The 23,837-nt window shown below is 38.2% G+C and overlaps 1 protein-coding gene across 19 annotated transcripts in view; it reads right to left on the bottom strand.

The window, feature by feature from the left end:
* Positions 1-23,837, bottom strand: part of trol (terribly reduced optic lobes) — a 1,072,318-nt gene that overhangs the window by 28,945 nt on the left and 1,019,536 nt on the right. For all 19 annotated transcript variants that reach the window (XM_083114888.1, XM_083114893.1, XM_083114886.1 and 16 more), the window contains 8 exons: positions 22,425-22,583; positions 19,276-19,494; positions 17,826-17,988; positions 13,311-13,456; positions 10,206-10,453; positions 8,632-8,810; positions 6,415-6,551; positions 741-941 (listed from right to left, as the gene is read on the bottom strand). In XM_083114888.1, the coding sequence (XP_082971014.1) occupies positions 741-941; positions 6,415-6,551; positions 8,632-8,810; positions 10,206-10,453; positions 13,311-13,456; positions 17,826-17,988; positions 19,276-19,494; positions 22,425-22,583 (1,452 nt within the window). The remainder of the gene's footprint in view (positions 1-740; positions 942-6,414; positions 6,552-8,631; positions 8,811-10,205; positions 10,454-13,310; positions 13,457-17,825; positions 17,989-19,275; positions 19,495-22,424; positions 22,584-23,837) is intronic.

A 23,837-nucleotide genomic window follows, 5' to 3' on the forward strand; every position in this document is an offset into this window, starting at 1 on the left:
TAAATCATTAGCAGCACAGTTCAGCTATTGAAAACAGTAGACACAGTTGGGCTACTAAAAACAGTAGAAGACAGTAGCATTACAGTTAAGCTACTGAACACAGTAGATGTTTCAAAACACCCATTGATCTACTGAAAACAGTAGACAGAATTTTCAGTAGGGATGTCATGTAAAAGTGTTCCTTTTCGAATATTTCAGTCACAGCACATACTGGAAATATAATTAATTTTTAATGAAAGTAGAAGCTATTTTTAACTTGCAGTCACTAATCAGTTCTTTGTCAGCTGCCATGGATGATTATTGTTTGTTTCTTTAGCTGTAGCAGAACAAGAGCATTCTTACAGGTAGGAATTACAAAAACATGGTCAAAATTACCATTGCCAAATGGTGTTCTTACATTTGGCCAATCATTTTCAGCATCACTTGTGGTTACTTGGGATTGTTTATTATGATAATTAACTTTTGCAAATTTATTTTCCAACTGGCCAAAAAATTTCACATGTTTTGTGCTTTGCTTTAGCAGCCATTTTGTAAGAAGAGGAACGCTAAACTGTCTCTTCTTTCCTGTTTTCTCACATGCACATAAAACAATGATTTATTTTATGAACATTCAGACAATGGGGGACAGAACTATATCAGACAGTACCTTGGGCACCTACACTTTCCTGAATTAATCCATCCTTTGCAAACCTAAAGTTACAATAATAAAGAAAAAAAAAGATACTGTCAATATTTCTTACCTGCTACAACCAAAAAGTCTTGAAATTTTCCATCCACATGAGGAGGCTGTCCGTGCCATAGAATAAGACCATTTGCACTGGTTGTTGAGAATTCTATTGTGATTAAATCTTCCTCCTTTGTTGACTTGTGGGGCATCAGGTCTTTGCTCAGCTCAAGGTATCCGTCTCCCTGGAAACTCACTTCTTCCCCAAATTCGGCTCCTATAGAAAAAAGAAGTATGTATGTAATCTACAACAAGAATCTGTGCACTCTACATTAATTTCCTTGTTCTCTTCTTGATTATTTACTCAAGTACCCTGTGCTCTCAAATAAGCCACACACCTGAATTTTGAAAGAAGCAAATTGGGACTTTTTATTTTTTTTTGGTCATGCCAGGTTGGAGATCGATAGGTCGCGGGTTCGAGTCTTGAAGTTTTGCAGCAGAAATTTTCTTCTGTGACTTTTAAAATGCATTGATGCATTTCACAAACAATTCTCCTGCCAATCTAATATCAATTGTGTGTCTCATGAATCAGAAATATCAACATTCAGTTGAAGACAGATTGGATGGGGAGGAAAAAATTGTCATTATACAGGGCGAGCAAGAAGTCACCAGATCCAACTACGATTTTTCTTTTCATAGCTATTTATTTATAAATTATAAATTCAACAGATTGAAATATGCACAATGTAGGATGTATCTTCCTGTATTCACTAATATATCTTGTTCCTAAAATTTACTATTTATTGTTATTGTTATTATTACTATTATTAACATAGGTCTTGGTGCGATATTAAAAAAAATAAGATAATAAAGAAAACAAATGCACGAAATGAAATCCACACACAAAGTATAGGTCTTCAGTTCAAAGTTAAGCCTCCAACAAAGCAACATGCTTTTCGTGATTAAAAACCATCTTGCATCAACAAACAGCCACTGCTGCAGTTACAACGCCAGCCTCACTTTCAAAATAGGCTCCTCCACTTCCCAAGGGTTGTCCAAACCAAACTTTCAAAATGATTTTTTAAACTTTCAGTCCGGCGACTTTTCGCTCACCCTGTATAAGGGATACATAACTGCCAATCAAACCAGAACACTTGATAACATTTTCTCCCTCTTTACATGTGGATTACAGTATACATAAACATGTTATTCATATCTGTTTTCTAACTACACTGACATGAGAAGACATTGCATACTTATATAGGATAGATGATGTTTAATTTTAGTAATGAGCTCACCTACACCCCTACTAGCTTTCCACCTTCATTTTCTATAACATTTTAAGTGTATGCGATACTTGTGTTTCATTGATTGATTTGGTGTTTTAAGTACACTTTATGCACAGTAAGGCTATTCAGGACTGGACCTACAGTTTAAAGTGGGATCTGAACCACCATGTGCATGCACCGGGTTCGAACACAGGACCCCTTGATTAGAAGGTGATGACGCTAACACTGCAGCAGCGGGGAGGCCCAGTGCGATACTTGTGTAAATACATGTTAGAAACCCTGAAATTATGTATTTCAGTCCTTTTAACAATTTCACTGTTAGCCAGGTTCCAGAGAAAATTGAAAACTCCAGTCCACTGATGATTGATTGATTATTACTTATGAACAAACAGCTTGTGAAACCTTGATTTTACGTTTTTCTGGAGACCAACCTGCAAAAACTTAAAATGCGGGAAAATGTAAAATCGAGGAGAATTTTATAATATTTTACTATGTTGGGACCGTCAAGCTTGAATGTATAATGCGGGAAAATGTAAAATCTGGGAACATAAAATTGGGGTTCCACTGTATATATTGAAGAGAGATGCAGAGCCAAAACTGTAAAAGTTACACTTTTCCAGAAGGAGAGAAAGAAGAGGAGGGAGGGAGGGAGGGAGGGAGGGAGGGAGAGAGAGAGAGAGAGAGAGAGAGAGGGAGAGAGAGGGAGGGAGAGAGGGAGGGAGAGAGGTAGGTAGAGAGAGAGAGAGATAGAGGGAGAGAGAGAGGGAGGGAGGGAGAGAGGTAGAGAGAGAGAGAGAGAGAGGGAGAGAGGTAGAGAGGTAGAGAGAGAGAGAGAGAGAGGAAGAGGGAAAGAGAGAGGAAGAGGGAGAGAGAGAAAGAGGAAGAGAGAGGGAGAGAGAGAGAGGTAGAGAGAGAGGGAGAGAGGTAGAGAAAGAGAGAGGGAGAGAGAGAGAGAGGAAGAGAGAGAGAGGAAGAGGAAGAGAGAGAAAGAGGGAGAGTGAGAGAGAGAGGGGGAGAGAGGTAGAGAGAGAGAGAAAGAGGAAGAGGGAGTGAGAGAAAGAGGAAGAGAGAGAGAGAGAGAGTGAGAGAGAGAGAGAGAGAGAGAGAGAGAGAGAGAGAGAGAGATGAAAGAAGGAAAGAAAGAATCTCTCTCTCTCTTTCCCTTTTCCCTCTATCTCTCTGTCTCTCTCTCCCTTCCTTTTCCCTCTATCTCTCTCTCCCTTTTCATCTCTCCACTTCTAACCTAAGATTCGACATTCAACAACAATGCTGCATTCCACAGAGAACAGCTTCATTGTTTCAAGTTGTATGTAATTCCAGCCTCGTTTTCTGTGGGGATTTCCCACTCAAACAAATGCTCAATAAATACAATCATGGTGCTTCAAAAGACGTATATAAGATTGTAACAGGTGACGAATCATGGATATATGCATATGAGCCGGAACGTAAACAGCAGTCGACTGTATGGGTGTTTCAAGATGAACCCAATCCAACAAAAGTTGTTCGTGCTCGAAGCACATCGAAACAAATGGTCGCCTGTTTTTTTGGGAAAACTGGTCATGTGGCAAATGTGTGTTTAGAGGAAGGTAGAACGGTCAACTCTGAATGGTACACTACAATTTGTTTGCCAGAGGTCTTCGGTCAAATACCAAAAACAAACAAACACCGTCGGATCATTCTTCATCAAGACAATGCCAGCTGTCACACATCTCCGTCTAACAACCAACTTTATGAACAGTCAAAAAATCGAATTGATGGGTCATCCGCCATATAGTCCTGATTTGGCACCCAATGACTTCTTCTTGTTCCCGAATGTCAAGAATAAATTGCGTGGACAACGATTTTCATCGGCGGAAGATGCCGTTGATGCGTTCAAAAACCATATTATGGAGGTGTCTCAAGAAGATTCGAAAAACTGCTTTGACAAATGGTTCGAACGAATGCAAAAGTGTATTGACCATAAAGGAGAATACTTCGAAAAACAATAAAGCAGTTTTCAATGTCAAATTCCTGTTTTTTCATTGTTAGGCTCAAAATATAAATAGTGACCCTCGTATTTAGAAAATGTCGGATCGGAAGTTTTACCCCACCCGCCATATTCACCAGACGTTGTTCCTTCGGACTACTACTTGTTCGATTGCATGAATAACGATTTGATTGGACAACGGTTCACTTCTTCAGAAGATATCGAAAAATGGGTCTCTGACTGGATCGCTTCAAAGGATGAGGACTTCTTTCGCCATGGAATCCATAACTTGCCTGACAGATGGGCGAAAGTGGTGGCTCGCGATGAACAATATTTTTCTTAAGGTATTTATGTATTTTGTGTTTGAACTACATCTTCAATGTGTGCGTAACAACCGCACAAATTAATTCCTAGAACAAATATGTAGCTACAATTTTTAGAGTGCCTGCATCTACAGGGTGACAATTAATGAATTATATGAAATAAAACAGACATTAGTGACAAACCACGTAGTACACAAACTGTATTGCACATGTAAACGGCACTACTGACATTCGTATTTAGGTTATGACATGTTCGATATATCTGCCATCTCTGGCGATGATGTGGGGCAGACGAACAGCAAAATTCTGCATGACCCGCTGAAGTGTCGAAACATTGATGCTGTCGATGACCCCCCTGAATGGCAGTTTTCAGCTCGGCAATGGTTTTGGGGTTATTTCTGTACACCTTGTCCTTAACATAGCCCCACAAAAATGAGTCACATGTGTTCAGATCCGGGGAATATGGCGGCCAAGCGAGTCCCCTTCCAGTGGCCTCTGGGTACCCCAGAGCTAGAATGTGGTCCCCAAAATACTCCTGACCGTGACATTTTTACTTGCAAATGGCCGACATCAACACGTTGCGTGCGCATACGCATACGAATTCCCATCATGCCCTGTGGCCAGCCACGCAGTTTGGACGTCATCATGTGAACCGTTCAGAAAGACTGTTTTATTTCATATAGTTCATTAATTGTCACCCTGTACCCCTATCTGCAAGGAACGTTCAAAATATTAAGTACATTAGTTTTTTTTTTAAAAAAACTTAATATTTAAGGAGCAATTTGCATTTCAAAAAATGACAACTCTAAAAAAAATTTACCCATGGTGAAGATATCTTGAGGGAGGGAAAGGGGTAAATCTCAATACTCAGTTTAAACGGCTTCACTGCCCAATATTCTTCTAACCACAATCATATTTGCTTTGCCATGAATTATCTTGACTTCATTAGTAGCTATTGCAGTATACTCTGTGTAGCAAGTAGTCACTAAAGAGGGCTCTACCAATGAAAGTGTGAGAGGGAAAGGGATTGCATGGAGGAGGCAATGCGGTTGTAGCTACCAGCCATTTGCACCAGCATGCATGGCATTGCTTTACCCACTCACTTTCTCCCCATGTCTGCCATTACGTGTGGTGTTGCTCCATAACACCTGGGATCTACACCCGCCGCAAAATGACTTCGTACCTCATAACAAAAGCACACTATTCGGAACATTTCTGAGAAAACAGGACATTGATAGGAGACACCGTTTCCGAGATATATCAAATCACAAAATATCAAATATGGCGGATTATTTTCAAGATGGTGGCCATCGGAGTGCAGATATCGATTGGGTACTCGACTGAAAATATCTTTAATGATAGAACAATTAATCCTACCAAGTGTCTTGCTTTTATCAACAAGTCAATGATTCGGGACTTAGCCTCCGGCCTGTGATAAAGCTGTCATTGTTTGTGCTTTCGTTATGAGGTCCAAAGTAATTTTGCGGCGGGTGTAGTATAAGTTGAAATTGCACTTAACCCAAAAACGTAACAGTTACATTCCATGTGCACCTGTTCCTTAGCCTCAATTCTTAAAATGAAATACAATGCTGTAATTTTATCCTATCTTGTGAGTAAAGAATATAAATTTGTCTTTTGGATAAAAAATTCAAGTATTATACATAATTAAGTTTGAAAATAGAAGGTATTTTATATATTATTAGTCTATTTTAACTTTTTGGTTTACTTGTGTGTTGTGACACCAAACAACAATTAATTTCTCCATTAACTGTTACATTACCCCCTTAACTCCACTAGAATATTCAAAGGTCAATTACCATCTCTCTTTGTCTTAAATAATTTATTTTTCATCATTTAAAAATTCATAGAAATTAAAATAAATTCCTTATTAAGTGAAGAGGCAGTGTTTCGTCTGTCCCACCCATGACACAAAATTGTTCACTTGTAGCTACAAATCTGGGAAAGTATTTTAAGGGTAGTTATGTTCAATCAACAATGTTAAGTTTCATATTTCATTGTACAGAAACTAAGAAAAACGTTGCTCAACTATCAGTAGAACAGTAACTTTAATATGAAAAATGTAGTCTGTGGGTCCCAACCGTGGCAAAGGAATGCCCAACATTTTCACCAATAGTACAGAATTCTAGTCTGCATTTCAATTGCAATACGTACTCTGTTCACAATTAGTTCCTCCGAAACCAAGAGGGCAGTTGCACTTGTATGAGCTGGATGATCCAACACATGTTCCTGCGTTGTGGCAGGGGTTGATTACTTCACACAGATCTGCTTCGATTTCACAGAATACTCCACTGAAGAGAAGAGAAAAAATAAAATTAATTGAAACAAAATATCTTAATGCACGTCAAGATATAGGTATAGAACAACCACAAGGAAAAGGAACCATTGGCCAAAAGTCTGAGTGCACCTCCCCCACTGTCACTTCAACTAGGGCCATAAGGAAGCATGCTCTACTCTACCCCTCCCCTCCCAGCAGGAGTACGATGCACGGGCGTTGTGGATCTGCGTAGGTTCTTTTTCATGTGGTTTCGCTATACCAGGCATCTTCTACTTCTTGGACACGTCACATTTTGTCTTATCCAGTATTCAGGAGGAATTTGAAGAACATTGTAATGAACTACATTCTAAGCATCAACTAATTTTAGGATGGCCAATCTAGGACCACGGTAAAATTCAAGTATTCCTTGTTTTCAAGGCAAACTTTCCAAAAATTCAAGATTTATATATACTCCCTCTGTCCCATAATTATAGTCCGGTATGCCAAAATGGTGACTTTTTATTTATGTTCGTTTGGATACTTGATCGGCAAATTTGTACTGATCCTTGAGTAATAACGTTGTATGACTCATTCCCGTGTTTTGTTTTCTTCTTCTATATACACCGATGTCACAGTTTGCATATCGGACAATTATGGGACAACAAACAAAAGTGTACCGGACAATAATTATGGGACAGAGGGAGTAACATTTAATTTAAGGTGCGGAGTTTACAGTAGCCATTTCACATACTCAGGACTCGAAATAAATCTATAAACACAAGTCACATATCTTACAGAATATACTAATCTACCATAATTGTTAATCCTATAAGAATTTCAAACTAAAATTTAACTAATCAACTTCAAGACATCTTAACTTGCAATAATCTTTCGTCTGTCAGATAGATTATTTCTGCAAAGGACAGTAACAAAATAAACAGATCAAGATAATTCTGTTTTACACGCAACTTTCTTTTCCTTTTTCGATAAACGTAAAGGCTAAACTGTGAATAACTTGTATAAATTCAATGCAATTTCATGACTAAATGTTGCAATTTTTCACGTCTACAGAGAAAAATTCATGCAGAATTCATGTATAATTCTCAGAGCCAAGAAACGCATAATTCCCAGAATTCAAGAAATTCCCATCGAGTAGCCACCCTGAATTTGGATTTAGAAAATACATCTTTTAGTCAGAGAAAGAGAAAACCAAGGGGAAAAATTGAGAAAAAAAATTCTCGGAGCCTCCGAGAAGTTTGTTTGAAAACCCACGTGCAGCATGAGCCAAAAGTCATGATTGGGTGGGTATTATTTATAGTAGAAGAACATATTGTTCACAAATGAAACTGATATAAAAAGTTGTCCTAAGTTGACAGTAATGTTTATTCACTCAAATATGTTGTGTAGTAATAATATTGCAGTTAATAGAAATGTTGTGAAGCCTTGTGTTTTCATTTCTGTGTTATGAACAATAGTGGGCATAAGGGAGAAGAAGAGAAGTGTTATGAACAATGGTGGATACAAACCAATGCAGTTTCTGCATTTCACTACCACATTTTCTTTCGCAATAATAATATAGTATCAATATCCAACATGACTTTTGGGCAAACCTGTACAAGTTATTGATTTTGTACTCGACAAATCACGAAAATGCACCTTTTGGACACGACACGGCCAAAGTACTATATTTGCCAACTAGTGTATGTAAATCTTTTCAGATTGTTAGCACAACTTTGTTCATATTCCAACTGATAGTATCAATTCTAACACCGGTTAATAACACATATGTCATGATCAAGTTGAATAGGAAAATATGCAAATGTTAACAATGTACAGACAACAGGTTAACAATGTACAGACAACAGCAAAAGTAATAATAGGCAAACTGTCCATTTTCAATTAGTCTCTTTTCCACAATGTAATGATCATGAATTGGAATAAAAACATAAAAAAAATAGAGCACAACATCTGTTTCAAATAAACAGAATTTCATCTTCATCCCTTAAAACAACACAGTATGTAGAATAATAATAATAATAATAAAAAGGACGACAATAGCAATGGGCAATTTGCCTACTATTAATCTTTGCGGTTGGCTGTACATATAGTTTTACCTGAATCCTTCTTGACACAAGCACACAAAGCCTTCAGATACTGCATCACTCTGTTGGCACACTCCTCCGTTCTTGCATGGTTTCCTGTTGCATGCACTTCTCTCTCCACAGTCTTCGACATTTGCTGCATCCTCTACAGAATTAACTAGATCCAAATTGTCCATTCCTGGGATGGTAAGCTGAAAAATTAAATATCATATATTACGTGACTATTTAAAGCATCTCTTTTATAAATACATTATCAATCAATATATGGTGCAGTCTTATAGAATATTAAAAATTAAAACACATTGTCTGGATTACAAAGTAATATATTCATTAAGAAAGGGTGTCTCAAAAATATGGGATTTTTTAAAATTGCGACTTGGCAACACTGCGAGGAATGTGACTCCACGTAACGTACAAAACATGAAGTAGGTGTCATGCTATTCAGTTATCATGGAGCAGTGGAGTGGTGCACGGCGTGCATCTGTGAAAGCGTATTATAAGAATAATGACAGTGTCAGTGCTGCACGTCGAGAATTTCGGCAACACTATCAACTGCAACGGCATGCACAAGTTTCATCCAAGCATGCAATAGTAAGTTGAGTACATAAATTCAAGGAAATCAAGCAGATTCCCGTGGACATGTTACATCGAGCAATGCATGATGTTCCCAGACGACCTCAGGTGTACGCACAAACGGTAGCAATCTTCCTGACGCAATCTTCAAAATATGAAGGCCATCTTGAGAATGAAAAACATGTTTACAATTAATTGTATACCCTGTACTATTCATCCCCATGAATACACTTACTTCGAAGTTCATCTTCTTCTTTTATTTTCAATTTCAAAATGTCCCATATTTTAGAGACACCCTTTATTTATTCAACTTTAACTAAACTTATAGTCTATGCCACTGTAACCTTCTGTCAGCTTTCAGTCCCAGGTTTGATACTCTGTGTAGGCACATACTGGTTCAGATCCCACTTTAAACTGTAGGCCCAGTCCCGATTAGCCATACTGTGCATAAAATTGACTTAAAAACACAAATTCAATCAATCAATCAATCAGCCATATAGACTAGACGTAAAAGTAAAAAAAATAAAGTGCTCCCTGTGCTTAGCAGCATGCCATGAAGGCGTATGGGGGATGTGGGGGGTAACGCCCCACACTTTCTTGATCCGGTCGTGAGTGGGGTGATGTGATCAGCATCACACTCCTGACTGCCTTTAACCCCCAGGGTTTCCCCCAAGTACCCATGTTATTCAATGCTGGGTGGGCACCGGGACCGCTTCCAAAGTTAGAAAAGTTCCCGGATTTGAAACGGCCGGGGATCGAACCCGGGACCTTTAGCATGGTAGTCAGATGCGTTACCAACTGAGCCACCGCGGCCACTAGACTAGACCTATAGTTTAAACCAAATATCGGTCTTCACCAGGTTTTTAACCCGGGATGCCTTAATAGCATGCGACATTGACAACCATCACACAGAGACTGGCATTCCCCTAATTGTCATCACAATTACTGAGTTGATACTGAAATGTGACTACACAGGATCCTTATAAATTAATATAGGAGCCGAAGTGACTCACCTCAGAAACACAGCCCTCAAATCCTGTATCAACTTCAACGCTGGGTGAGACCCTGATTCGTTGCTTGTCGTATCCTCCAACATAGAGAGGCGTTCGTAGGTTAAGACCTCTGGTGGTGCCTGGAGACTGACCCCTTACAGGCTCCTCGTCATCAACTGCTATGCTGCCTTCACGCATGTTCCTGTCTGCCACAACAGTCACCCATTCTCCAGGTTGGAGCTCTCGTCCACTTTGTATTATTGCAGGACCTACATGATACAAAATCATACTTGAAAATTGCACATGTTAATTTTATAACATTGAAATGGAGAAATTCTATGGTCATGTCAAGTACAACTTTTATCTACTTACTTAACAATAGTGTCGAAATTTCAAATGCTGCAATTCAATATTAATGAAAATGCTCACTACAATTTTAATATAAAATCAAACCTGTCAACATTTAGGCAAAATAAAAATGATAAATGTTTCAATTGTATGCCAAGATTTGTTAAGTTGGTTGATTCTGCTTATTAATTTGTATTTAGTGAACAAAGATTCAAATAATAATTCAAGGTCTTACAATATACAGTAACATCGATTCATCAGAGATTGGTTACAGTGGTAGCATATTCCTGCAAAACTGAATAAAGGCCCTATAGAAATAAAATTTGATAACTTTTCAAAGTCTACTTTATGAACAGATAGGTTAACCATGACAGACCTACAGTTTCAAATTGAATCCAAACCAATATGTGCTTCCACTGGGGATTGAACCCATGACCCTGACATTACAAGATGCCAGAGTTACCATTGGGGAGGCTCTTCATAACTTTTCACCTCTACTATTTGGAGTTAATAATTTTTAAATATATATAACAGTGACTACAACAAATGTTCCTCCTTCTTAAGACTTCACTGGGTTCAAAGTTACATATGAGAAGTCTGTGAAATGTCTGTCTGTGACTCCATTGGGTTCAAACTTATATATGAGAAGTCTGTGAAATGTCTGTCTGTGACTCCACTGGGTTCAAACTTACATATGAGAAGTCTGTGAAATATATGTCTGCGACTTCACTGGGTTCAAACTTACATTTGAGGAGTCTGTGAAATATCTCTCTGTGATTCCACTGGGATCAAACTTACATACGAGAAGTCTGTGAAATGTCTGTCTGTAACTCCACTGGGTTCAAACTTACATATGAGAAGTCTGTGAAATTTCCAGTGGCTGTGAAATTTCTGTGACTCCACTGGGTTCAAACTTACATATGATACATATGAGAAGTCCGTGAAATGTATGTCTGTGACTCCACTGGGTTCAAACTTACATTTGAGAAGTCTGTGAAATGTCTGTCTGTGATTTGTTGGTATGATGTTTATGATTATAAACAGTATAATCAATAATGTTCACTATACCTGAAAACATACTTCATGTTAAGTTTTCAAAGATGCATAAATTCATGATGAATATGTTTGAACATTTAACCACTGCTGTAGTTCTTACCCAACTTTCAAGTATATGCTCTTGTGGAGCCCAAGTCACAGTCAGTCGAATAATCATTCTGGGCCATTTTCCATTTACTACATACAAAATGTTCTTCAATTGACACAAGGTACAGGACTTCACAAATTTACATGCATCATTTATCCTCATGACTAGAGCCCGGATTTTCATGTAATATCAAAGTACAAAATATGTACATAAATATGTAATAATTATTGATACAATATGTACCTAAATATGTATTATCTAAAGGATATGTAGTGAAATATGTATCATCATAGAATAGTAATATTAATAATAATCGAGTGTCCAAGCAATTTCAAGAATTCTACTAGATATTTATTTCATTTGAACATATTCAACATAATTTTAAAGACATAAGTTGTTCGAATTAAAATGTGTATCAAATTTATAAACTCAAAAAAGCACAGCAACGTGTACATATTTAAGAAACCAATTTTGTCAACTATTAGTTACTTTTCACATCACAAATTATTGTAGAATATGTAAAAATGTACAAGAGCTCTTCGTAACTTTCGAAACAAATTGTAAAAAAAAGCATCTACAGAAAGAAGAATCGAATGAAAATACATAGCTACTCTTGTACTTTTTTGTACAAGAGAACATATTGTGTACAGGGACAGATTAAGGTGGGTGATATTGATGCTGCATTAGGCCCATTCCTGAAATAAGCACAGATGAAAACAGACGAGAATTTTCCAAAAGCTGAACAGTTTTCTTTTGCTATATTAACCTGAAAATAAATCTTAGAATGAAATTTGGAGCCCCAATTTCGGACGCCTAGACACAGGTAGTAAATTTTTCAACTTGAAAGTTAGTTGTATAGAAAAAATCGACGATATGTAGCATTAGACCCAATATTGTCTTAATCCGGTCCTGATTGTGTAACTCTCTACGTACAGGAAAGTTAAGTAGCTTTCTTGTCCTCCGATGCCAAGTTTCTGGATGCCTTGCCTAAACCTAAAAGCAAAACGATAATATGTAACCAGAAAGGGGAGGGGAGAGAAACTGCAGCATCTTTCGATAAATAACAGTTCCAGTATTTTTGTTCTTTTTTTGTCTTCAGCCTGTCTTTTGACTTGGTTGTCAATTTTAGGTGACCGTAAGCACTAAGCATCTCATTGATTAAAAAATATGACATCACATGAGATACAAATTTTCGTCATGTTACAGATATCGAAATATAGAAAAAAGGATCAAGATAGGAGGAAAAAAAAATACTGAAATATGTTGTTTTATGTAAAGTAAATTAGCAAATATGTAATATCCTGGCAAATATGTAACATAAAACTTATACAAAATGATGTCAGTTACATAATTCATTGACATTTTCATGTTCAAGGTATGTATCTAGAAAGGAATAGAATATGTAATTACATGCAAATCTACTCATGACCCATTAGTCAACAACAAAGCACATAGTGGTTTGGAACTTTAGCTGTAGGTACAGTCCCAAAGAGCTTATATGTGCCTAAAGTGGACTCAAAACTCAACCACGAAGAAAGTAGTTAATCCCTAAAAATCCAAATTGTTGGATCAAAATTATAACTGTAGTCCAAAGTACAAATTTGTTTGCCATGAAGGTTGTGAAAATGTCTTACCTGAACCAGTATCAAATCTGAATTCCAGATGCTTGTCTTTGATAGCTAAAGAAGCAAAATCACCCTGTCCATCCTCATGTTGGCCACAATACATCAGAATACCATCAGTCACTTTGTTTGGTTTGAACTTCATTGATAATTTCAGCCTAAAGTAGGGGAAAAGATAGAATTTCTGTTAAATTGGCCAAAATGACATATGACTAAATACACATTTTTTAACTTCATTTTTCATTTCTTTATAAACACGTAAAAGCCAAACACTACATAAGTTATATTATGATTAGGCTCAGAAGTTGAGGAAAAATCCTTTTTTTCCTAGTGTTCGAAGATTAGGTCCAACATAATATATGTTCATTTTGGGTCATTGTAGGCCAGAAAAAAATGGTTTTATTTGTCCTTTTTCTTGCCTTTTTCGGCATTTTTTAGCTTTTTTTTTAGGTCTTAATGGCTTTTTTTGCAACTTCACCTTGTTCTGACTACATTTTTACTGCCCATTCTCAATTCGAATCATCATCAGTTCATCACCTATTGAACATCCTTTCTGTAGTAATATATATATATATATATATATATATATATATATATATATATATATATATATATATATATATATATTTGAACCATCCCTGAAACAAGAGAAAAACATTTTTGGATGACTGAAGCAGGTATGGTACAGGTCCTTTAACCAAACTTGTCTGGCAACTTTATCTTGTTTTGAAGCTTTCATCACGGTGTATACGATCAGACAGCACGTGCCTGCATAGATCTCAAGTCAGATAAGGAGGTGCCGTGCAGAGGGAGGGGCCAGGGAGGTGTCTTCAGACTTTATGTTTGACTTCAGTTTGTGGAAGAAAGCCAGACCGAGCACTAATGATAATACTTACCCCTGCTCAGACCATGTTGTGTAATCTGTAATTGATTAATTGATTTGGTGTATTTTACTTCGGTTTTCTGCCACTTTTGGCTAATCGTGAAGATGAGGACGAGTAGTGATATGATGACATTAATGAAGGGGCACTCACAAATAGCATCCAGGCTGGGATTCGAACCCGAGACCCCTGGCATCATAGAATGTTGTGCTCACCACTCTGCTACAGAGACAGTGTGAGATCTGGAATTGCCAGATAGAACACTGTTTTGCTGAACACAGGAAGTGGCTGGTAAACTGCCACATATCTCCTTAGCTCCAAATATTTATCAACCCCCCTTAACCCCTTCCCTGTGTTTTGCGTATTACACCTGCGAACATCTCTGACTGAAGTAACCTGTGTTGAACGGAATAATACGTTTTTTGTTGGTGAAAAATATGTTTTGCTATTGAAGAAACAACAACCTTTTATTTAGTCATGATTTTCAGTGCCCACAAAGAAGAAAAAGAAGATGAAGAAGAAGAAGAAGAAGAAGTAGTAGTAGTAGTAGTAGTAGTAGTAGTAGTTCAGAGGAAAGTAAACGGTTCTTGTGTTATGCTGACCAAGTGCAAACGTGAGTTCGTTTGTGTGCTGCGTTTAGTCAGTTGCTTTATGTACATTTTTTTTGGTGTTGTGTTATTTGAACTGTTGGTGATTTATTTTTGGTTTTAGAGTTTGTGAGTTTCTAATAGTATTGTCAAACAGGATTGCAAAATATTTTTCCCTCATACCTATTGAAGATATTGCAATGAAACTTGACGGACGCATTACGTATAGACCATAATATTTTTCAAGGTAGATTATAATGGAGTACCTATATCCAGGGCTGGTCCAGAGGGCCCCAAAGTTACCAAAAGGGATTTTCTCGAGGGAAATTTCCCGAATTATCCCCGATTTCCCTTCCCTCATACTTGATGTACACATGTGCATGGTACCATTTGAAAGTCTGTTCTATTCTGAAGAGAAAGACATATGAACCATGATACTCGGATGAATTGTGCTGAAGCAGTAGCTACTTAAAAATATTACTACGCAAACTCAGAACAAAAAATACACAGAATGGGAAACAATTTCGTCAGAAAATTTCACAAGAAAGGGGTTAATTTTTTCAAATAAAATCTGTATTTATGGCCATTTTAGCACTCAATTAACATTTACACATTTTATAAAGGGACACCCATGAAGAAATACTTATTTGCTTGAGACTTGAACCTAGAACCTCTATAGTGAGACCAAGAGTCAACCACTGAATGTAGTATGAAATTACACTTCAGAAAGAGCAGAGGCTTGCACAGACCCTCTGATTAAGGGAGGAGGGGCAAAACCCTTGATGGAGGCCTCCCTGATGACACAGTGTTAGTGTCGTCACCTTGTAATCAAGGTGTCCCGGGTTCGATACCCGGTGGAAGCACATTGTGGTTCGGATTGCACAGTAGGTCTAGTCCCAATTAGCCTTTCTGTGCATGAAGTGAACTCAAAACAATAATTCAATTCCATTCAAAAGCCTTGATGGCAGCTCAAACGGGGCTGTCTAGAAGTCAGACATTCGCAGGTAGCTCAGTCTCGGACACAATTAACTGAGCAGAAATAAGCCAGATATCTTCTTCATTTTGTTAGCCTGCTAAATGCATTTGCCACATTTACCAGTTTCCTGATCGAAACGTAAATTGATGCTGCTGACGAATGGGTAAGGATGGAACAAAGTTAACTTCTTCCTCTTTTTGATTTGAATTGGACTTAATTTTGTTACGTATTACCTAGTCGGTGAGATACAAATTTCTTTTCACTGGACGAACTTCAATATCAGAGTCATTGCATATTTCAACAGTGATTGTGATAAAGCTTATCTACAAAGTGAAGTAAACTGTCCTCCCCTTGTTTTTGCACCTTGCCCCCCCACCACTTCGGAACCCATCACCGCCACTGATTGTAATTACTGTAAGGATGTTGCAGGAACATGATAACTTCAAAACTAAAGCAATGTTTTTGAGGAGACAATACTATTAAGGGTTAAAATGTGGCTTGTTTGCCTCCAGCTCAGAAAAAAAAATACCTTGATTTCCCCCCCTCTCAAAAAATTCCTGCTGACATCCAATTCCGATAGGGACTTTAAAGATAGAAGTTTCTGTATTGGTTATTTTAAAATTCTTTTGAAGGTACCATACCTAGTTGGTATATCAAGCTACATACGTATTGGATTTTTCCCCAAAAAGGTGGAAAAAATTCTAAGTTGCCCACCCCCACCCCCTTGCCTCCCTGTAGGCACGCCTATGAGAAAGAGTGTAGAGTGGTCACAAAGTGGGCATATTCCCCTTTATTTCCCACACTACGATTGTTTTGGTTAAACGCTTGATATGGATGGTTTAAGAATCCAGAACATCGGTATGGAGACCAGTCATTTTCATAGCACAGCTGAATTCTGCACCATGTTCTGGCAGATGTTTTGAAGAGATTTATTCGGAGACAAGTAAGTGACGAAGGCATGACTCGAACCCAGGACCCCGGGCACCATAGCCCGAGAGTCTAATCACCTCATAAAAAGGGCCCGAGTATGAAAGAAGCTGGAAAGAGCTTCTTTCAAGCAAATAACACCAGCAATCTTCAGCATATGTAAAAATCCACTGATACGAATTTTTCCGGAATCGCAGGAAAGATAATGCAAACACAGCTTTATGTTGAAAGTGCCGTTATCGAGAGACGCCGAAAGTTCAAATGTAATTTAAATAGCTCGAGAGAATATTTCTTCCCCAGTTGGTACCGGAAATCTATCGCATGCACAGTCGTAGCCTCGGAATTATACAAACAGTTGAACTAAGAAAGTTTGTTGCCTGACTTAAAGTTGGATTACCGAACATTACAAAAGGAGTTACAGTGAGGAGTAGTACATTATCGGAAAGGAGTTTTATTTCAGGAGAGTTTCATCAACGGATCGGTGAGTCGACCTTCACATCGAGATCTACAGCTAACTAACGTTCCTGTATCCTTGTCTTTCATTCTCTCACACCCCTGCCAGACCAGTCAATTGAAGTGTTTAAATTTAATTGTGAGTGTTGTTCTTATTTCACAGGCTAGTCCCTTTGCAGTTTGAGTGTAGACGTAGCTCTTCAGGGCTATCCCCCTTTCTCTTGCAACATTCCTCTCGCTTAGCAAGCGAGTGGTCAAAGGCTTTCACATAGCCTATCAACGATCCCTTAATCTAAACAAACTGGTGTTTGTACGCAGTTGCCTATAACTCTTGCATTGTGTAATACTGGTTATTTCAGACTCTGAACCCCAAGAGACGAGGTTTGAACTTCTTGGAAGTTAGGTTAAGGGAACTGGGTAATCTTCAGAACCTTTTGCCTAGGAATGGTCTTACTTAGGTAATGATACACTTGAAGTATGCCAGAGCATGAAGCAGAATTCGGATGTGCTACTAAAATCACTGTCTCCATACTGATGTTCCGGACTCTTCAGATGTGTCCATATCAGGCATTCAACCATAACCATCGTCATGTCGAAAATAAAGGTACGGCCAATTTGTGACCAATCTCTACAACTGACAAATGGGATGAGGTTAAGTATTCTTAGCTGATAATATTGTTAAGGAAAATTTCAAAAAGCTTACCTTCTGAGAGCCTTAGGTGTAGCATAAGCGACATAGGCATCATCTGAGAATGCCGGTTCGTAAATGATCAGATCCTTCTCACACCTCGAACCAGTCTTTCCGAATGGACAGTAACATGCAATGCTTCCAAGTTTGTTAACGCAACGTCCAGTTCCACATGCTCCTGAAATTACACATATGCACATGTAACACATAAGAAGCAATCTTTATGAGTGGGCCAACATTCTTTACATACAACAATTTGTAATAAACCAGATAAGACTAGGTTTAATTAAGATGTAAGCCATCCCCTGTGCAAGCACATAGGGATATGGAGGTGAGGCCCAACATATTCACAATAACAGTCATAGTGATCAGCACCATGCTCCAGCTGTACCTATTAGAGGCTGGGTGAGCTCTAGAACCACATATGCAGAGTGGAAAATTTCCATATGAACCCACGCCCCAGGAATGGAACTGTGGCACCCGTGGCAACCAGAATCCCTATTGATTGGATCACCACACCTTTTACTGAGCATAATACCACCTTACAAATTAAGGTGATATTTCACATGAAAAAAAAACCCTCAGATTTGTTATTCCCTCACAAGAAAAAAACTCAGATCAATTAACCTCCTCATATAACCATAAAGACAGTGTACTTTTCCACTGTTCAAACTAGTCTTCCAGAGACGTGGAGGTAAAGTTAGTGCCTTGTAATCAAGGGGTCCTCAGTTCAATATACAAGATGGAGGCATATAGGGGTTCAGAACCCACTTTAAAACTGTAGGTCTAGTCCTGATTAGCCTATCTGTGCATAAAGTTGACTTAAAACGGCAACAATCAACAACTGTTCAAACTATAAGTTTGTACTTGCAAGTGATTGAATTTCATCTTCAGTCCAATGTTTCGGAAGTTTTAAGCACTGCCAGGACATCATAACATGGCAGCCAAACTTTTATAATACATGTTCGCAAGACCATCCCTTCATTTTTAAATATATTTTAACGTCTTAATTCCTGGGACAACTGAGCAAGGTTTGGGAAGCAGATCCAAAATGTTGGACTGAAGAGGAAGTTAAAGGACTGCATGTTCTACAAAACCTTTTTCTTGCACTTTTCAATTTATCTCTTCACTGGTTATGCGAATCTTTCAGAAAGTGTCCAGACCTTATCTACTAACATAGCAAATATACTGTTCACTATGGAGCATACAATGAAGTGGTGAACATTCATAATAATTTAGGAAATTAGAGACTGCAGTCATAAAAGTGTGGCGATTATAAATTCAACTCTAAACTCATATTAGGAGAAATATCTACAAATCATGAATCACATTTCCAGTTCACATTTCCTGGTTATCGTTAAATTTGAAGTTGCAATACCTGACAGATAAATAAATATTCTTCTGGCACTGACCTGATTGATATTTCAATCAAATAATCATAAAGAAAATAAAGAACACCACAAACCTGGATAGCATGCTTCACCCACTCTCTCGCAGTTATGTCCAGAGAATCCTGCAGGGCAGATGCACTTGTAGCCATCCTTGGTGTGGGCTTCTTGGCAGACTCCATGATTCTGGCATTGGTTTTCTGCACATGGCTCACATGTTGTCACACCCTGACTGATTTGAGCATCCCTTACCAGTTCGTGAACCATGGAACCAACAATCAGACGACTAATGCACCCTGAAAATATGATATTTGAAAATTAATAATAATGAAAACTCACTCAGGTATGCACTCATTTTCAGACAAACCATACTTAAGCTCTTAGTTTTGGCGGAAGGTGTAGAATTGCTCAGGCTGTTTTTTCTCAATGACAAGCAGAAAAAAAGCCTAAGTCCTTCCCTCCAAAACACACACAAAAAATGCAGAAAAAGCTGCACCTAATAAACAAGGCAAAAGTTGCCTCTCCCCTCGATTAACAAGGGAAAAGTTGCTTTTCTCCACTCACAAAGTGCTGACAAACAGGGAAAAAGCTACATTTCTCCCTGACAAACGGGGGGAAAAGGTTACATTTCTCCCTGACAAACAGGGAAAAGGCTACATATCTCCCTGACAAATGGGGGAAAGGCTACATATCTCCCTGACAAATGGGGGGAAAGGCTACATTTCTCCCTGACAAACAGGGAGAAGGCTACATTTCTCCCTGACAAATGGGGGAAAGACTACATTTCTCCCTGACAAACAGGGGAAAGGCTACATTTCTCCCTGACAAACCAGGGAAAGGCTACACTTCTCACTGACAAACCAGGGAAAGGCTACATTTCTCCCAGACAAACAGGGAAAGGCTACATTTCTCCCTGACAAACTGGGAAAAGGCTACATTTCTCCCTGACAAACAGGGAAAAGGCTACATTTCTCCCTGACAAATCGGGGAAAGGCTACATTTCTCCCTGACAAACAGGGGAAAGGTTACATTTCTCCCTGACAAACAGGAGAAAGGCCACATTTCTCCCTGACAAATGGGGGAAAGGCTACATTTCTCCCTGACAAATGGGGGAATGGCTACATTTCTCCCTGACAAATGGGGAAAGGCTACATTTCTCCCTGACAAATGGGGGGAAAGGCTACATTTCTCCCTGACAAATGGGGGAAAGGCTACATTTCTCCCTGACAAATGGGGAAAGGCTACATTTCTCCCTGACAAACCAGGAAAAGGCTACATTTCTCCCTGACAAATTGGGAAAGGCTACATTTCTCCCTGACAAACTGAAAAAAGGCTACATATCTCCCTGACAACCAGGGAAAAGGCTACATATCTCCCTGACAAGCACGGGAATGACTACATTTCTCCGTGACCAACTGGGGAAAGGCTACATTTCTCCCTGACAAACAGGGAAAAGGCTATGTAGACTTTTTTCTTCTGGCAGGCAAATAAATGCAGAGTTTTCCTCTTAGAAGTGGATAAAAGCCACATTTCCTCCTGGCAAGCAGGAAAAGTTGCATTTTTGTCAAAAAGGATATTTGCATGTGAAAAACTGACCATGTTACATCCATGCCAACCTGGACAGTTCTATCATTTCTAATTTCATTTAATTCCCATTCATGGTCATGTGTATATACATGATAGACATTCTGCAGTAAGATTAGGACAAAATATGTCAAGAAGTAGCGAATTTTAATATTTATCTATTTTCACATACATAATAACATACACAACAGCCTATGTAAAAAAACGACATTATCAGGAAGTTGAAAAATAAAGTTAAATTATTTTTCAATGCAGGATATTTTTTGAAAATATATATCTTCATTGTCTTTATTAGAAGTGGAAGTGTGGCATAAGGAAAACAATGTTGAACTCCTAACTAGAATTATGTTAAATGCTATTTGAATCTTTGAACATTATGACTATTTTAAGGAAATATTAGCTTCATTTGAGTTTATGTTTATATTTGGTACAGTCAATAAATAACTGGTTTAATGCCGTGAAAAAGTAAAATAAATCAGTGAGGTGAGTAATGGCGTTCACAGTGTCAGGTGCCACAAAGGAGGCTCAGCGATCCGTGATATAGTTTTTGATGGTGTCCTGGAATACATTGTGGCCATGGAGGAGATCTTGCTCAGCCGGTATACGCCAAAGAGTAAACATGACAGCAAGGAGTGGAAACACCCCTCGTCCCTGCGACCCAAGAAAAGCAGACAAGTCGACTTTATTCGCAAGGTGATGTTCGTGCCATTCTTTGATCATCGTGGTTCACTTCTCAGTCGCTTCCTTTGGCAGGGTGAGTAAATGAATGTTGCTCTGTACTCTTGACATCTTGCGAAACTAGGTGAGACCTGAAATCAGGCACAAGAGGTGTGGCTTCTTGTTACAAGGTGCCATCCTACTGCAAGACAATGCACGTCCCCACGTTGCTGAACACACTATGGACATGATCGGACAAATGGGTTGGGAATGTTTAGGTTATCCTCCGTACAGCCCTGACCTGTCCCTGTGTGACTTACATGTGAAGTCCCTGAAAGGCACCCTACGTGGACTCCACTTTGCCTCGGATGCACAACTGCAGGAGGCGGTCTTTCATTGGTGCTCACAGCAGTCACAGGACTTCTGGGATAGAGGCATCCAAAATCTGGTGAAGCGGTGGGATTCCTGCCTCAACAACGCAGGGGAGTATGCGAACCAGCATTAAAAGGCAAGTCCGTACAACATTCATTCCGGTTATTTATTGACCGTACCAAATATATTACCCCAAATTATCGCAAGAATAATATAGGACTTTTCATCTCAAGTGTGAGAGACTTATAAAAATATTCACTACTGAAAAAACACTAAAGTTCAGTATCAAGGTGAACTCCAATATGCCTTTATGTCTTAACATAATTTTTTTTTACTATGATTTACCAAAATGATTCAATTTACTAAAAACATTAAATTAACATAATTTTTTTTTACTATGATTTACCAGAATGATTCAATTTACTAAAAACATTAAAAACACTTATTTCCAGCATTATATTTCCACAATAATTGTATGTCTCTACCTAGGAGATTTTTGAAGCAGTAAAAAATAAAATGTGCAGATTTCATAGTTTTTACAAGCACCACAGATTTTGATTTTTTTTAAGAAACAACTTCACATCAAAGCACAAAAGTGATTTAAATTACTCACCTACAAATCCTCCTTTGAATGTTGAAAGCCCAGGAATTGCGGTCACTGAATTACCATTGGGTAATCCTCCAACATACAAAGGTCCTACCAAATCCAGTCCAACAAATCTTCCAGAACTAGTTCCAGTGTAGGGTCCTCCATCATTTACGTACATGGTTCCTAAGAGAGAGAAAAAAATCACCTATATGTATTGATTTTCATTGTTAATGTTTACAGAAATTCTAAAATTAGTTTCCATTGTCAAGAAAATCGTACCAGTAGGGAAGAACAGGTCAAAATGGACACCTGGTACAAAACGATTGGGCTTAATTTCCATTTGGTAAGTGGTGCCATCATGTGGTTAAGTCATGTAGTGCCTCTTCTGTTGAGGTGCAAGTTAGCTGTATTTCACAATTTTCCTTACCACTGTACAGCAGAAAAATATTTGGAGAACGTGGTGCAATAAAAGTGATGTACTTTTGCAAACAATGGCAAGGTGGAAAAATAGGAAGGACTGCCTGCACCAGGAACAAAAATGTTGACATCCCACCTTCACACAAATGTAAATTAGATTAGGTTGGACCATACTGACTCGCCAAATAAATATGTTCGGGCAAAACTTCCATTTTTTCCCCTTCTAACAGCTTGTTGTGTGCCTATGGAGGATGAATATTTCACTTTCCACAAGAACATGGCCCCTAAACTTCAAATCTGTATGATAAAGAACTTCCTTTTTGCAATTTTCTTGTACTTAACTGCAAATTTGAAAAACATGCACCTGAAAACTGAAGATTCAACTATATAGTGGCAGTAACATGTTAGACACTGCTTCTACAGCTTCAATTTACTCTGCACTGTCTACCTCGTGTTACTTTCCTCCTTACTGATTGGAAGAGGAACAGTAAAGTCATGCTAACATGGAGGGAAGAAGAGGTAGAAGCAATCACAGTATAATACCTTTGAAATCTTTCTGTTCATGCTATCACATAAATTGTTGATATTTAAGAATACCATAATTAAATCATCTCCATACTCATAGCGCAATCCCTGTAATTTTCTTATTCATACATGAGCACTAGAGGCATGCAAATTTAGTTTTTCACAAAAACACGAAATATGAAAAAACATGCTATGATGTTCATTTTTCATGTTTCTGAAAGGTGCGAGGTGCATTTCCCTACCCTGTTTTGTTACGAAATAATGCAAAATGAACTGCAAAATGTGAAATATGATCTTAAACACGAAATTTACCGTTTATATACCGATGCGACACAGTCTGAAGTATCCTGTGAGTTATGCAATTCACAGAAAATTGATTAATTCTGCTGTAAATATTTGAGAAGCAAAAAACTGACACCTCTACACAGGAATAAACTTAATACTCTGGTAACTACATAAATGTGCTATTAGAAGGGATATGTTTACTTTGTGTAA

This window comes from Lepisma saccharinum, chromosome 29, assembly GCF_977018435.1.
Source record: "Lepisma saccharinum chromosome 29, izLepSacc3.1, whole genome shotgun sequence".
NCBI classification, from domain to species: Eukaryota; Metazoa; Arthropoda; class Insecta; order Zygentoma; family Lepismatidae; genus Lepisma; species Lepisma saccharinum.